The 16,800-nt window shown below is 41.5% G+C and overlaps 2 protein-coding genes across 2 annotated transcripts in view; one reads left to right on the forward strand and one right to left on the reverse strand.

Moving 5' to 3' along the window:
• On the forward strand, positions 1-9,385 carry LOC124284179 (aquaporin-8-like). Its single transcript, XM_046720240.1, has 5 exons — positions 1-432; positions 5,760-5,886; positions 7,481-7,689; positions 8,100-8,249; positions 9,255-9,385. The coding sequence occupies exons 1-5, from the start codon at positions 173-175 to the stop codon at positions 9,337-9,339; spliced, it is 831 nt and encodes a 276-aa protein (XP_046576196.1). The 5' UTR covers positions 1-172; the 3' UTR covers positions 9,340-9,385.
• The window catches only part of LOC124284175, a 14,792-nt gene continuing 7,162 nt past the window's right edge, over positions 9,171-16,800 (reverse strand). Inside the window, exons 7-16 of the mRNA XM_046720236.1 lie at positions 16,205-16,327; positions 15,356-15,597; positions 14,603-14,903; positions 13,862-14,016; positions 13,271-13,412; positions 12,855-12,954; positions 11,999-12,231; positions 11,079-11,193; positions 10,246-10,383; positions 9,171-10,078 (exon numbers count right to left, since the gene is read on the reverse strand). Coding sequence (XP_046576192.1) covers positions 9,556-10,078; positions 10,246-10,383; positions 11,079-11,193; positions 11,999-12,231; positions 12,855-12,954; positions 13,271-13,412; positions 13,862-14,016; positions 14,603-14,903; positions 15,356-15,597; positions 16,205-16,327 — 2,072 coding nt within the window. The 3' untranslated portion in view covers positions 9,171-9,555. The remainder of the gene's footprint in view (positions 10,079-10,245; positions 10,384-11,078; positions 11,194-11,998; positions 12,232-12,854; positions 12,955-13,270; positions 13,413-13,861; positions 14,017-14,602; positions 14,904-15,355; positions 15,598-16,204; positions 16,328-16,800) is intronic.

The following is a 16,800-nucleotide window of genomic DNA, read 5'->3' on the forward strand; positions in this document are numbered from 1 at the left end:
CTCGGTCGAGGAGACACCTGCGTTCAAAACCAACCTTATCTTCAACAGCTGGCGGAGAAATCGTTGACAATACATCCTGATAGCAACTATCGTATACTTTGTAGATCGTCTGTGCACAATATAAAACGTTAAATTATTGGATTTCGCAACGGGGTGTAAATCTCGGGCCCAGATGGCTTGCCTTGGCGACCCAGAGAGTGACAAGATGGCGGAAGAGAGGGAGGCGTTTTGGCGAGTGTTTGAAGCCATTATGCAAGCATGTGCGGCGGAGTTTCTGGGAACGGCGATTTATGTGTTAATCGCGTGTCTGGTATCCTCAGGGGTGAAGGGTATTGGGATTCTACCCCCTGAACATATGCCTATGATCGTGCCTATTGCTCTGTGCGCCGGCTTCACAGTGGCAGCCTTGATGGCAACGTTTGGAAAAATGAGGTACGTGGTTAATATGCATTGAAAATAAACAACATGAACTAATTGTATTATCAGTAAGAATGAATGTGATGAGTTTCATATCGGTTTTAGGTGTGTAGGTTTCTGAATACTGTAATACACACGTGTGAATGTATGTGTGCGCGCGCGTGCGTGAGGTTTATATATTCCACTTGATGTGTTTGTGTGTGTGGTGTATATATTCCATTTGGCGCGCTTGCGCGTGAGAGATAATATCCATTTGGCAAAAATGCAAACTAATGGATAATAGATGGGCATGGACCACTCACAGTAAGTGATGACACCGGATATTCTCGATAAGGGTAATCAATTAATATCGATTTAGATATTGCATTTTAATCACAGCTGTTGATTCAATCACCTTTGACTCCAGTATAGTTAATCATATCCGTCTTAAAAGTAATGATTATTTCCTTTCACTGGATACAAAAGGGATTCAATTTAGCTACATTAATCATTGTCACAGGATGAACATATTCTACACCATAGAGCTAAAAGATCCTCTCTTGGGCCTCTCTTGTCTGTCAAATTGTCAGCAGTACTGTGCAAGGAGATGATTTTAATTAGCATGCAAGCGTCATGGCAGCATGATTGCAAGCGTCATGGCATGATACAAGTCCAATATACCGTTATTTACAGTATTTACTGAATGAAATTGAAAATTCAGTTTGAGTCCACGGTTCGACGAAGATGGTAATGGCATTTGATGTTACTGATGCGAAGGCTAACGTCACATCACTAATCCAGTATGTGAATATAATGTTATTAATTCTGAACGGGATAGGACGATTGGGTAGCCTAGTGGTTAAAGCGTTCGCTCGTCACGCCGAAGGTCCGTGTTCGAGTCTTCCCATGTGTACAATGACTGACGTCCATATCTGCTGTCCACTGCTGTAATGTTGCTGGGATATTCGCTAAGTGCGGCGTTAAACTCACTAACTTCTGGGTACCTTTGATAAAGCAGCGAGACAATACTATTATTATAGTGATTATATCATCACTATGACTATCTGTAACCATCTCATTCTTATCTGTATAATGTTGCTAAAAGGGTTATATATTGGTCATGTTTGTGACAATCAACAGGTAGTTATTCGTATTCTAGATGTTGTTGCAGTTTCTGGACGAAGGTGTGTTGACAGTTAAGCATGGTGTAATAGAATTGGATTTCTATAGAATGATTCACGTTGGTTTACTTATAGAATGTATCCATCTTGTGTAAAAACTAACGTTGTATCGCATCAGTCAGTTTCGGTGACACGTCACATTCTTATTACAAAATAGAGCCAAAGAATTCATTGTTGTGAAGGACTGTATCCTCTTTGTTGTGTTCCTGTAACAAACAAACATTAAATAAATAGATAGATAGATAGATAGATAGATAGATAGATAGATAGATAGATAGATAGATAGATAGATAGATAGATAAATAAATAGAAAAAATCAAATTCTATTATATAAATTTTAGTATGTAAAAACAAGACATAAGGAAGCTCACCAAATGTTGCTATATATTTTTACGGTGCTCCCATGCATATAATTCTATGTTATGCTTTGAATTATGGGTCAGTGGCTAAAGTCCATCAGGTGATGTCTGCCATGCTTTGGTTTCAACATTTACGCTTATGGTATACATGGTGTTGACAACGAAAGATAAGCGCCCCACGTTATAAAGCGATCTTAGCGCTAAGACGAGCTCTGTTCGAATACTTTAACAAAAACCTATCAATAGTTGTACTATCTGGGACCAGGTTCACAAAGCGATCTTAGTGCAAAGGCCATCTTATTCTCATACTTTAACACAGACTTTAAACAAATGTATCATATGTGGGTTCCGTTTAAAAAAGCTATCTTTTCGATAAGCTCCCATACTAAACATAGACTTTCAACATTTGTATCATATCTGGGCTCCGTTTCACAAAGCGATCTTAGCACTAAGGAGATCTTTATTCCCATACGGTGATCATTTCGTTAAGACGATCTAAGCTACCTTCGGACACCGTTGAAACAGGGCAAAATATCGTATACTGCTGATGTAAGTGATATGTGCAATCTGGAATTGAACTGTGTGCACATCAAATACATACGCAAATTTATTCACTTTTCATATCTAATATATATCTTGACATTTTTAATTAAAATCCAGTTTCTAAACAATAATGATATGCTAACTTCTTAATCAGTGTGTTAATCAGCGTCTGATTATATTTTCTTCCTGAAGTCATCATAGAATTAAACAAAGAAAGGGAACAAGTTTTCACATTTTGCAGGAAATAGTGTCAGATAAGATAACACTGAAGAGGTCAAAATTAGGTGTGCTACTTTTTTCAATATTCTGCGCAATATGTTTGTAGATCTCTACAGTGACAGTACATAGGTACCACTGGATAATCTGACGGTCAGATGCTACAGTATTAAAGGATGAATCTATTAAACGTACATAAATGGTACCACAAAATCATGACGGTTTCTGAGATTTTAATTGATTCACATTCAGATTTACGATGGTTGTTCTTTGACATAAACATAAAGAAAACCAATTCACAGTTTACAAGACTAAATCAAGGTAAAAGCAACATATTTCGTAATGACCTGGGTACCGTTGTACAAAGCGGTCTTAGCGCTGAGACGATCTCAACTCAATTACTTTAACATTGACATACAGCAATCGCCTCGCTAAGATCGATTTATTATGCAGGGTCCTGGGCCTCATTTCACAACACGGACGCTATCCACAAAGCGTTCGTACAATTACGCCATTCGTAAGCCCATGATAAAGAATAGCACTACGATAGGTCGTAACGCTACAGACACATTGTGGATCCGGAGCCAAAGTCTTAGCACGACAATCGCAGCCTAGTCTGTGTCACAGTCCCTGAGCCACATTAATTTCCCTACTGCCAAGCCCTCTCTGCAGTGCTAAAGCCCTCAATAAAGCAAGTCTAGATTTCCTCAGGTTCTGAATCTCTGGTCTCCCTAGGGCTCCTTTTCAATATAAATGGGCTTGTTTGTTACTATCAAAATTATATATATTCAGAGACTAAGCCTTAGTCTAATCGCAGCCCTATGTTAAAATATAGTCATGAACCCCTTAGCGCAAGGATCGGCTCGGGTAACGGGGCTTAGCAGACCAAGTGCCAGGATAAGACGTGCACGAACACGTACACCTGATACACCGTAACGACGTAGTGACACAGTTAACGTAGAACGTAGTCATGTACAGGTATATGCTCAGTACATTTGTTTCGCAGTGGAGTGTCTGACTACGCATTTTATGCGACGATACTAATCATTCTATTGTGCGCCACCAGAAGGCCATATACTGCGGTGTGACTATAAATTCGCGAATACAACTTGAAATGTGGTATGATTAATTTTGAGCACTAGTGGACATGGAAGTTCAAAAGTACCGCATATCAAGATAAGTAATGTGTCAAAGGATGGCCATCGTCTAACCCAAAAGACAAATGATGAGGCACAAGTTGCTTATGGTTGCTTTCTCCCATTGAAAGTAATAACATTACAACTCCAGCATACACAGCATCCGTTGTGAATGCATGGATTGAAGTAGCTGATTTCACCCATCCAAACGTTTAATTAGTTTTTTTTTTAATATATCGTTGAAGGACACACACGCACGCACACATCCACACACGTACTTCCCACGACTCCCCAGCATTGACAATGGCTCTAGAAACCACCTGTTGGCATTCTCAGGGCCATTCAATGGGACGCCTATTATCAGTTATGTAAGTGAACAGCCGGTGATAATAATATACTCCTAAACAAAAGTTACGCAAAAGGATTGAAATGTGAAAGTGACTTTGACCTCGTGGTTCAGGTTTTGTGCATAGGTTGTGAATTTGGATGTCAGCAAAACATGATTGATAAAAAACGTGTAATCTTGCTAGATTGCAATCAATTGCAAACCACCCAGTCAATAAATGTTTAGGTACTCCACGTCAAACACCAACCATATAAGAAGGCAGAGCTTTTGTGTTATCGTGGACTGTATTTGGGCGAATGACGTCACAAGAGATGCCTCGACTCAATGAAGCGCAGAGGGACGCTGCTTGAAAGCAGGTAAACCCAGAACGGTCGTTGCCAGGGAGTTTAATGTGGCCACAAGCACCATTTCCAGACTGACTGAGTTTTCGTTTTGGGCCGTTTTTAGCAATATTCCAGCAACATCACGGCGGGTTCCAGACTACGGGACCGTTATGAACAATTAGGGTCTACACGGAACAGACCCAGATCTGGAAGACCACGTGTTACCACGTCCAAGACCGCTACATTCGTGCACGCCACCTACGTGGAGAACGACAACGACAACGTCAACGGTATCGGCAACACCGGGCATGTGGAGATGATCAGACCAGACAATGCTCGGGGCGAACATACATGTTATTGACTGCAGGTGACCTTGACCGCCATTTTGAGTAAAGAGAATTCGTTCAACTGAGGAACTCTATGCACAGTTGTCATCCTCAGTGTTGTCATCCCAGAATTTAATCATACTTCCAATCACCAAAATATGGGTTTGCGTTTCTTTTTTACAAGAGTATATGCCAGCAAGGAGGTTAGATACTCATCTAAACAATGATAACAATTTATTGAGCTACTCAATGTGCATTAGGCATCTGTTATTTCTCCCACGTGCAGATGTGACAGGGACATATTCATAAATGAAATATACGGTAAACATGTAATTCTAAAACAACCATTGCAACATAAATTTCCCGATCTCTACAACAGCTGCAACTCAAAGCCGATACAGCGAAACGCATCAGCATATGATACATACTCCTCCTCCTATATCATACTCTGTCATACTAAAGTATGATCCGTTACAGGCATATCTTTCGTGGTGAGGTGGGGTAGAATTGTGGTTAAACCGTTCGCTCGTCACGCTGAAGACCCGGGTTCGATTCCCCACACGGGTACAATGTGTGAAGCCCATTTCCGGTGTCTCCCGCCGTGAAATTGCTGGAATGTTGCTAAAAGTATGTGTAAGTAAAATCATACTCACTACAATCTAACCTTCCAGAACATGACGGGCAATTTTCCGGTTAACAGCATCCCTCTTAGACTTTGTGATGCACCGTTGAACAGCTTCGAGTTGGATCCCAGGTGCCATAGAAATCCATTATTATTATTATTTATCCTATTATTTAATTTTGTTTCCTGGTTGTTTTACTTACTGATGCTGATCTGCAGCCATGACTGCAGTTGCTTTTCTGGTAGGAGAGGTTTCCGGATAAGTCGGGTTCCATTGTATAAGATAAAGTATTGCATTTTGATTTTTTCAGTGGTGGTCACTTCAACCCTGCTGTGAGCGTAGCGGTGTGTGTGTCCGGTTCTCTGAAGCCTCTCCTACTGCCCGCTTACATCGTTATGCAGATGCTGGGTGGAGTCGCCGGAGCCGCCCTCGCCATGGTCAGTGTAGGAGTGCTTGCATGTGTCAGCCTAGTTTACCGCAACAGTAAAATCGTCCTCGTTCTTTCACTGTAACAGTTACGGTCAAAACTATCCTCTCTTACGCTTCATATTGGTGTAGAGCAAACTTTGTTGCTTGATTCAGTTACATCATGGCGTGCCAGTGCAATGTTAGTTGACAGCCGAACCTGGGATGAGGACCCATGATCACAGGTTTCTGGCACGTCTAAGGGAGGCAACTCTATCGATCGAATAGCCTCACCATAGGCGCCAGAAAACGTCACATCACTATGAAGTCATATTGGCAACTGCGTCATCGTACCGATAATCCATTGCGCAGATGGATGCTCATGCTGTTGATCCCTGGATTGTCTGGTCCAGACTCGATTATGTACAGACCCCTGCCATATAGCTGGAATATTGCTGAGTGCGGTGTAAAAATCCATCGAACAACTGAGAATTCGTGTGTGGCCAAGAGTATTTTCTTTAACGCTATTACACCTAGACTATTTTCTTATTCATTGTCTTTAAAGCGTCTTCTGTCGTAAGTATATGTTCAAATGTGAGTTAAGATCATCCAAGATAGCTACGATAGTCATAGATACACGGTATATACGAACCGTTTTCACACACAATCAAATTTCAACACTTAACTGTCATATATATTTCGGTCTTACGACTATAGAAAATGTTAAACTAACTTACAGTAATGAACTAATGATTATAGTAGTTTTTTTCGAACTGATATGTTACATTCGTCTAGGGACGCAAATTTCATCACCGTCGTGCAGCCCTGAAAAGATAGAACAAGTATATATGGATGACAACTTTTTTTCTAGAGCACGACGTTGTAGAGCACAGGTTCTTGTATCGTTTTCAAGTATGGTTCTTGTTTCGTTTTCAAGTATGGATGACTCATACTTGAAAACGATACAAGAACCTGTATGGAAACGTCGTGCTCTGGAATAAAAGAAGTTGTCATCCATATATACTTGTTCTACCTGACTTCCAACTTCTAAAATGCCACACAAAGAAGCTCTGAAAAGGTTACAAAATCGAACTGTGACACTCAGTTTTGTCATAAATCTAACGCCCCCCCCCCAATATAGAAATAAGAACATAAATGATTAAAATGAATATATGATGCTCTTTCCCGTTCCGAAGAATTCGGGATTGTTCTTATGGATTAAGTTGAAATATTGTAGCGGAGATTAAGATTTTAACCTCATAAACAATATCACTGGAGATTGTCGTTTAGCTGCTAAACAATTGTGCGCCGTTCAGAAAAGCGATCGTACCGCTGAACCACTGCGCTACTCCCATACTTTAACATAGACTTAAGAATGTCGTAGCAGAGGTATCGTAACTAACTTACCAGTCGAAATGCTAAGGTTGCTTTGTACAACGACATTTCATTTGTGGTGACATTTTGCTGGGGTTTGATAATCTGGAGCTTGTTCAACAAATCCATCTTTACAATGATCTCAGATGTCCATCGTTGTGCAATGGCTGTTTTGATGAACGGGGTCAAGCTATTCAAGAAATGTCACCACCGTTTGAAACGTTACTAAGGCAGAACTTCATTGTTCCATAGGTTGTTGAACCAGATGAGCTGTTCACCAAGGTGTTGACTGATGACTACGTTGAGATGGCCGTGGGACCTGGGCGGGCTATTGCCTGCGAGTTCTTGCTGACTGCGTTTGTGGTAATTGCTGTGTTGTTGACCACGCTGGAGGAGAAGACGAAGACGCATGCCGCTCCAACTGCAGTGGGGTTCGCGTATGTCGTCGGCATTCTCTCAGGGTGCGTACGGAAAATAAACAAAATATGTGGTGGGTTGGTTGGGTATCCCTACTGTCCAAGTGGTTAAAGCATCTGCTCGACACACCGAAGACCGGGGTTCCATTCCCTACATGAGTACAATGTGTGAAGCCCATTTCTGGTGTACCCCGCTGTGATATTGCTAAAATATTGCTGAAAAATGGCGTAAAACCATACCCACTCACAAAACTGGCGATCTCAATGCTCGCGAGTTAAACTAAGCCATACTGGGTTGTTACAGCATATGCGAATGGAGTGGCTCGATGTTCGTGCTATGTACCCACAGACGTGAGAGAGTAGTACGCCCCACAAAACATTCATTCTGTCACTTTTTTAAATGTGTGTTGCCATGTGTATCTTGAATTTCAATTTGAGTATATAATAATTTGCAGTATTCGGATAACCGGCACTAGTCTGAATCCTGCCCGTAGCTTTGGTTCAGCGGTAGTTCTGTGTCTGTATTCCCACAAAGCATGGTCTCACCAGTACGTGTTCTGGGTTGGACCGCTTCTAGCAGCTGTGGTGATAGCTATATTTTACAGGTGAGCGTCTTTATGTCTGTGGTCGCTGCCATCAAACATATATCCGTTGTCCTTGAATGGAACAGTATCATATGCATCGTACATCCCTATCAGAAACACCATCACCCATATCTTACGTCTTTGTCAGGAACAGTATCACTTGTATCGTTCGTCCTTGTCAACTCGTGAAGATCCGGGTTAGAATTGATCTTCAGTAACCCATGCTTGTCGTACGAGGCGACTAAAGGGATCGGGTGGTCAGGCTCGCTGACTTGGTTGACACAAGTCATCGTATCCCAATTACGTTGATCGATACTCATGCTGTGATCACTGAGTTGTCAGGTTCAGACTCGATTATTTACAGACCGCCGCCATATAGCTGGAATATTGCTGAGTGCGGCTTAAATCTAAACTCACTCACTCGTCCTTGTCAGAACCAACATCGCTCATACCGTACGTCCCTATCACGAACAGTACCACCGATATCAGGAACTGTATCGTCCATATCGTGTCTAATTGTCAGGAAAAGTATCACACTCACTCACTCGTCCTTGTCAGAAACAGCATCCCCCCATACCGTACGTCCCTATCATAAACAGTACCAGCGATATCAGGAACTGTATCACCCATATCGTATCTAATTGTCAGGAAAAGTATCACACGTATCGTACGTCCTTGTCAGGAACAGTATCAAATGGTCGGTACGTCCTCGTCAGGGACAGTATCATACGTCCCGTACGTCGTTGTCAAGAACAGTATCATACGTCCCGTACGACCTTGTCAGGAACAGTGCCACTCATATTGTACCTAATTGTCAGTAAAGGTATTACCCGCATCGTACGTCCGTCATTAACAATATCACCCGCATCGTACGTACATGTCAGTGGATGGGTATCAATGACATATTTTCATGCATATCTTTAATTACCAAACAGAGTATTATTCATTAAGAAATACGTTGTTTAATAACACACCTATAATTGAACATATTTTTATATACATGTACACACATGGCATCCATTTCAGATACGTGCTTTTTCGACGGAAGACATCCTCCAAGGATATATACAAATACTCACACCTTATGGCAGACCCCAATCAACACGACTGAAACAACATGAGCTGACAACAAAACACATCACTCATTGACACATGCCATACTGCAACGCTTGCCATTGAAACCACGTCAGAATGCCCTATGCGGGTGCAAAGACTTGTTAAAAACAAGGATACCAATCACACCGATTACTATCGGACATGATGAACACAAAATATTTTTGTGGAAAAGTGAAGACATTTCACTGTCAACGAATATTCCACATCGTCTTCACAACTGCGGTGGGGGTAACTCAGGTGGACTTGGTGGTCGAGGCGGAGGAGAGGGGGTCGGAGGTAAAGGTGCCCCCCTTTGATTTACGACTGGTAATTGTCTAAAACTACCAAACAGTGGAGGTGTGGCTGGTCCAGACATCCCAGGAGGTAGGAGAGATAGATCAGGAAGATCTGGAGCTTGAATTGGTGGATCATCATGCTCCAGAACTTGACTGTACGGATCGGAAAACTCCATTGCATCAGAATACTCGAAAGGTGGACTGGCTCTGCTTTGTCTTGGTGAGCCTAACGGTCTGGCATTAATGACGTATTCATCTGATGCTTTTGGAGGAGATATGGACCGAGACAGTCTGCGTGGTGAAATACTTGACGTCCGGCGGGATGGGGACAAGGTGCCCGAGGAACGATGTGACACGGACCATCTTCTCTCTGGAGACATCTCTTGGTCACCATCAATCATGGGACCAGGTGGCATGCGAGTTGGTGATGGCGATGAGCGCCTTTGTACTTGTGAACTGCTGAAGAAGGGGAAGCACATTAATTTATACAAGCTGTTTGCATTGTACATTTAATAACCTTAAGCGACCTTATCAAACGTTACTATTTTCAGTTCTCTATCATCACCAAACGACTTCAAATCAATCAAATAACAAGTTGTACTTCAGACTTTTGATTAGTTTTTTACCTGGTATTCCTTAAAGCAGATGTGTTGACGTCATAAAATGGTGATCCTGGCTCGGGAACTGACGGAATTTGACGATGTGACTCTGATGGCACGCTAATCTGTCCTGTGGTAACCTGCTGAAAGGGTGGCGCTGGCGCTCTACGAAAACAAATGAATCAGTCTTTGGGCTGAAGCTATTATAGTAACTGTTTATAATTTAAGGAAGAATTTCAAGACTTGACCTATCCAGTAGGCCAGTTTCAATGACTATGTGAGCTGATTGTAACGTCGCTTTAACCTCATTCCTGTTGTATTACGGCTGCAGGTTAAGCACGAAGTGATGCCTGCATTTACCACTTTCATGAAACCCATTGATGAACCTGAGTATGGTGCTGACAGAATCTGGCATCACACGATCATAGGTCTCTGGCGTGCCAAAGGGAGGCAACTCTGCATACTGCGGCTGCTTTGTTCCAAAGTCAGTTATGTGTTTTAGCTGTATTTCGGTAGATATTAATGAGAGGCAGACAGGAAATGTTTGCCAATTTGGTGAAACCTATTCAAACCCTAGGGGTATGATGCCCTAACCATATGCTCAGCCTCACAATAACCTCATCCTGACATGGAGGGGCGCAACCTTGTTTACCACCTGGCAACCCATTTCACTGACTGAATGAAGAAGTCATGGCTGTTGCTTTTCAAGATGAATGAATATTTAATCCATAGTAGAAAATGGAGGGTATCGGAAGTTGCGTTGCTCCTGTTTCGAAAGTAAAATGTTCGTGCTTTCAGAAAGTAGGTATTAGCAGGTGACCATAGTTACTGATACAAGAAAGCTTGATCAATGAACTTACTCTCCGAGGTTATCGAGGCTCATCATTGATGTTATGAGTTCGAGAACTTTGTCCTTGTTTTCCTCGATCAACCTCGCGGCGACTTGACTCCCCAGTTGATGCATTCTCTCTGTCTCTGGAATTTGTAAGAAAGAAAATTCAGATCACGGGTACATTACTTCAACGAATTTTCCATGAAGAAGATAAGTTGCTTTAAAAAGTCCAAAATGGACCTCATTAAGGTACATCCTAGTGATAGCGATACAACCCAAGGTTCCTGGACGTCACCTGCTGGTGCCTCTCCCACATGACAGCGACATGTGACGATTCGTCCCCTCGTACACGGTGCATTCTTGCTCAATACATATTTTTCATCTAATCTGCCGTGCAATAAAACGTACATACCCATGAAGAAATGGCTATTTAGATGTATTTGATACCGGTTTCATAGTTCTGTTGAACCTTATCTAATATGTTTTTCAGTTCTAAGGTGACTGCTTTCGGTCTTGTAAAGTTTAAATGTGTGTGTGTGTGTGTGTGTGTTTAAAATCCAATTGTTAAATGTTTACTTATGCCTGGTAATCGATTTGATTTTTTAAATCTTTCAAGAAATGATCCATTGAGAAAATATCAACAAACGTGAAGATATATTTTGCTCTAATTAATCCTTTGTTCAACAAAAGGTTGTATAGATCGAATTGGAAATCCTATTGAAGAAGATGAATCGTTATACTTCTCACTGTTGATATCTTAATACGAATAAAACAATATGTGAACCGCAGTGAAACTGCTGAAAATCTGTGAACGTTTCCATTTGACTGCTCTTATTTTAGAATCAGCCTGTCTTCAGTGCCAACAGAAAAATCCGGTCCCATCATATGCAAATTAGCACCTGGTGTAATTCTATGCCATGGCTACGACAAAGTGACAAATTTACCTACCATCAACATCATCTTCCTCGTCATCTCCGAAGTCTATGTCATTCAAGTCAAACGTCATCTCTCCATCCTCATCATCAGCCGGATCCTCCACAGCGCTGACCATACTCGCATCCTCGTCCTCGTCCTCTTCTGGGATGTCCCCCAGTTCCATCAGGTCCGGCTTATTAAGGCTGCTCTTGATGTCCTCCAGAATTTTTGCCTTAGCGTCAGCATAGCCGGCGGCCATGTTTTTTCTATAAAGAAATTTTCTGTTGACTATGTTGAACTCAGGATAAAGCTAGTTTGCTGCTAACACTATCCATTATGATCGTGCATATTGTTTTTCCACGCTCAGCTTCATAGACAGATCCAGGTAGATGCGTGAAGAAAAAAAAGATACTCTTTTTAAGTAATACTATACATTTGCTATGGTGTCTGTTGGGCCTAAAAAGTTTATATTCTCATGTCTTAATCATTATTGTGCCATTTTCAAACGGTCGATAAACATTTATTTACAGTATCTATGGGGGAAGGCCATTTAGAACCAGTGACATGGGATACACACCAAATATTACAGCCGTCAAAGAACAGATAACACATACTATTGAATTCCATGAAAACACGTTTTCGTATCAAATTTATACAAAATACTAACTCACTCACTCCGTGGATTTCCTGGAAAATTTGTTGAACTAATTATTGGGTTTCCAATAAAAAAATGTTGTTTTTTTGTGAATAAATAACCGAAATATATTGTCTTCCCTACCTACTTTACATTTTATGGTGCTATAAATAGTTTTACATTTTTTGGTTCTCCACCTAAAATCGAACCCGATATATCACATGTTATAAGAGACAAGCTACGCCCTCGACGTACATTGTATCCTTCTTGACAATAAGAGCCGTGGCGATGAAGATGAAGACAACGATGACAATGAGAACGATTATGATGGTCCATTCTGGCGTCACCTCGAGAACTGCAAATAGTAACGTAACTTGGAATCCTCATAAAAAAAAAACGAATGCACGCATGGCTTTTGAAGAAATCATATCCTAAAAAGGCGATCTTTCTTTATGGCCTCTTTAAGGAGATTTACATTGGTCAGTGTTATATTTTGCACTGATAACATTCACTATCACCATTGTTATCACTTGTTATCAACAGTCACGAATGATGTTTTCATAAAATCTGGGGAATTCTATGACTTTGTCTTGTTTTGTTTGTTCACGACTTTGACTTTGGCTTTTGTACATAATCATATTAAAACAATAACATCAGAAATGCATTCTTACCGACGGACTCGTTACTTCGGGTCAGAGCAAATGCATGTGTTATGGTAAGACGGCCATCTTGGTTTACGACGCATGCGTATAAGCCTTGTTTGTGGTGGCTTGGCATGAGAGTAACCGCGCTCTCATTCTGAAGACCAGGCAACTACAATAAAACATACATAAAACACCATGCGTAAATTTATCTTTTTTTCTATTGTGAGATTTGTTTTTCAGCTGCAAAGCCAAATATTTAAAGCAGAACTCTGACCTTTGATATTTGTATTGTAAGAAAATCCTGAGCAAATATGTTGTTAAGCGTTCGCTCGTAACGCAGGAGATCCGGGTTCGATGCCCCACATGGGTACAAGGTGTGAAGCCCATTTCTGGTGTTCCCCGCCGTAATATTGCTGGAATATTGCTAAAAGCGGCGTAGAACCATACTCAAAACTAGGACAAATGTAGAATGATAAATAACACTAAACTAGATGGACGAGCGGTGTTCACGGGAAACTATAAGTTACAACAAACTAATGATGTAATACATGTGATAATCGAAAATCACTTCAGTGCGGGTGTGCCTGATGTGAAGAGAAACAATGTTTACACAATTACCATTGGCATTATAAGAGCTCCCTTTGAGGAGTTGAGGAGCCTATCTCCAAGCAACCACTGTGCTTTCGCATGATGTCCGCCCTTGGTGAAGCTTGTGAAGTCGCATCGAAGTGTCACCTTGCTCGTTGGATGTTCCACGACATTGCTCACGTGTGCTGCACCGATAGATGGCGTTGTATATGAGGTACAATATTACAAAGCGATCCTGGTACTAATGCGATCTTTACTGTCACTGTTTTAAAGATAGACTTCGACGGTAGATAGGTTCTTCAGTAAGTTAGTATTATGTAAAGGGGACATACTTTTATGGATATATAACTTCATTACAATAAGTTCGAAGTTTCGGTGTAGAAAACCAACACTCTTATAAAGCAAGTGATCACCTTATTTTCAAGGTTACCTGACCCGTGAAGATCCGGGTAAGAATTGGTCTTCTAGGTCCTGATCCACAAATCGTTCGTAACGTAACGACCTGTCGCAACTTTATAGTTTATCATAGGCTTACGAATGTCGAAGCGCTACGAACGTTTTGTGGATCGGGTCCCAGCAACTCATGTTTGTCGCAAGAGGCGACTAACGGGATCGGGTGGTCAGGCTCATTGACTTGGTTGACACATGTCATCGGTTCCCAATGGTGTAGATCGATGCTCATGATGTCAATCATTGGATGGTCTGGTCCCCATACAGCTGGAATATTGCTGAGTGCGGCGTTAAACAACAAACAAACCATATCATAGTTACCCGACAGGGAATATCCCATGGAGTTGATTGTCCCAGTTGTATCAAACAAAGCACCAAGTCTGAAGGAGAATTTCTCATCGTTGACGACCACTTTGTCGACGTTGCCATCATGCCCCTTTGTGACACCGGTCCAGTTGGTGATGATGGTCCACATGGATGGTGGCGCGCCACCAATGAAGACCTCCTTCTGAGGACGGTACTTCCTTCCAACACAAGACAGTTGCATAGCCTTGCCTTTGTCCATCCTTAATTCAGACCCGTTACCTTCAACCTCTAGTGATAAATAGTACCAAGTTCGGGTCTGCAAAATATGCCAGAACCAATCATTATATATCTCTGATTTTACTAATCGATTTAAACATACATTTGACTTTTTAACCTTTAGTTAAAGGACATAAGCTCGCGGCAGTTTTGCTCATCTGCAGATCACTCCGAATCGCGGCGCCTTAGACGACGAGGCAACCAATGTGTCCGTGTATGGTAAAACGAACAATGGTATTACTTAAACTAGAAATTAATTTAAGAGTTAAATATCGAAGATAATTGCGTATATAATGGAACGACCTAAGCCTAGAATTTGCTGAGCATCTACCTGCCATCTTAAAAACCAAGAAACAAAATACAAAACATAAAATACCAAATTAACAAAAACGAAAAATGACAAAATACAAAAAAGAAAAAACAAACTCCTAAACAAAACAAAAACGCCAAACTAACAAAGAGAAACAACAAATAGAAAACTACGTTACTTACTTGGAATACAAATGTTTTTTCACAAAAGACGTTTTTCCGGTTACATGCAAAGCAGACTTTCAGGGCGCCTTGTTCGGAGAACAGGGCAATGTGGGAGCCAGGCACAACACCCTCATTATACAGGATGAGGCCATTAGATTTGCGCATGCGTACTGTCAAAAGAACTTTTAATGTCTGGTCATGTCTGAAGCTTAAACGAGCGTAATGGCGGCTCCGGAAGTCAGGGTAATTGACACCACCGTCTGAAAAACAGGGGAAGATATAATGCAATTCCATTGGTGCGTGACGTTTACAAATTCACATTATGGTTAAATGAACTAAAAAATGTTAGTGAAGTTGCTGTCCTTGGATTCGTTCCACAGAACGACCGTGGCGCTGATGCGAGCGTAACTCTCTCACATTTAAACAGAGGACTGTCGTAGCACTGAGGTGAGCGTTACTCTCACATTTAAACAGAGGACTGTCTTAACGCTACGATCCCTTTGTCAAACGGGTGCCATAAGAGTGAGTGTCGGCGTTATTTCGGCCATTTTGACACAAGCCAACATAATTAACGCCCCATCAAGGTCTTCAGCACAGCTTATATTAAGCCTCTAACCTTTATAATTACTTCACCGTCTTCGTGGTTTAGTGTGTAAAGTAGCTGTCTGGTGACAGCGACACCCATGTGAGGAATCGAACCCGGAGTTTTTGGCGAGACGTGCGAACACCTTAACCACTGAACTAGCCCGCCGATTAAATTTCACATTCACAGTTCCATCATCATAAATCATGCGATCCTGGCTTCAGATGATTCGCCAACTTTTTTACCCACCAACTGTAGTTCCTGCATCGTGTGCTTACCCTTACCTGATGTCTGTTTCTCAATGAGCAGTTCTTTGTCAGGGGCACCTAACCCCATCCAGTAAGGGGACTGGTAAAGTGCAATGTCCTTGAAATTAATACGTAGTTTGGATATCACACCATGGAAACCTGAAACAAACGGAAACCATTAGAGAGAAGGCGACAATACGCGATGAGCAGAAACCATTTGTCTTTTTGGCCAATAAACTATGCTGAAAACGAAAACTGAAACAGTCTGTAACTTTGAATCTATCTTGGTCCAGTTAATTTTGCTGATGAAATTCCTCTAATCTAATGAAAGCGATAGGATGTTAAAGTATGGAAGGCACCATCGTCTTAGCGCTAATATGGCTATGTGGAACGGAACCTCAACTAACGGACCTGGGTCCCGTTCCACAAAGTATTCCACAAAGCGGTCGTAACGTTACGACCTGTCGTAACTATGTAGTTTATCACGAATGTCGTAGTGCTACGAATGCTTCGTGGATCGGGACCCTGAACAAATATGGAACAAAGTATTTTCTGATAATTTCAGCCTAATTTCCATAATATCCGCGTTTCGCAAAGGATTCTCTTCAAAAGCTATGTGAAGGTATGGGTGT

Source organism: Haliotis rubra, unplaced genomic scaffold (genome assembly GCF_003918875.1).
Source record: "Haliotis rubra isolate DU_JTF1 unplaced genomic scaffold, ASM391887v1 Scf33, whole genome shotgun sequence".
Taxonomy (NCBI): domain Eukaryota; kingdom Metazoa; phylum Mollusca; class Gastropoda; order Lepetellida; family Haliotidae; genus Haliotis; species Haliotis rubra.

What these genes read in the sequence shown, in the direction of transcription:
- LOC124284179 (XM_046720240.1), top strand. Translation starts at nt 173, where the DNA reads ATGGCTTGCCTTGGCGACCCAGAGAGTGACAAGATGGCGGAAGAGAGG. An exon ending in GTCGTCGGCATTCTCTCAGG is followed by an intron (nt 7,690 to 8,099) that starts GTGCGTACGGAA and finishes AATAATTTGCAG; the next exon opens with TATTCGGATAACCGGCACTA. An exon ending in GTGATAGCTATATTTTACAG is followed by an intron (nt 8,250 to 9,254) that starts GTGAGCGTCTTT and finishes CATCCATTTCAG; the next exon opens with ATACGTGCTTTTTCGACGGA.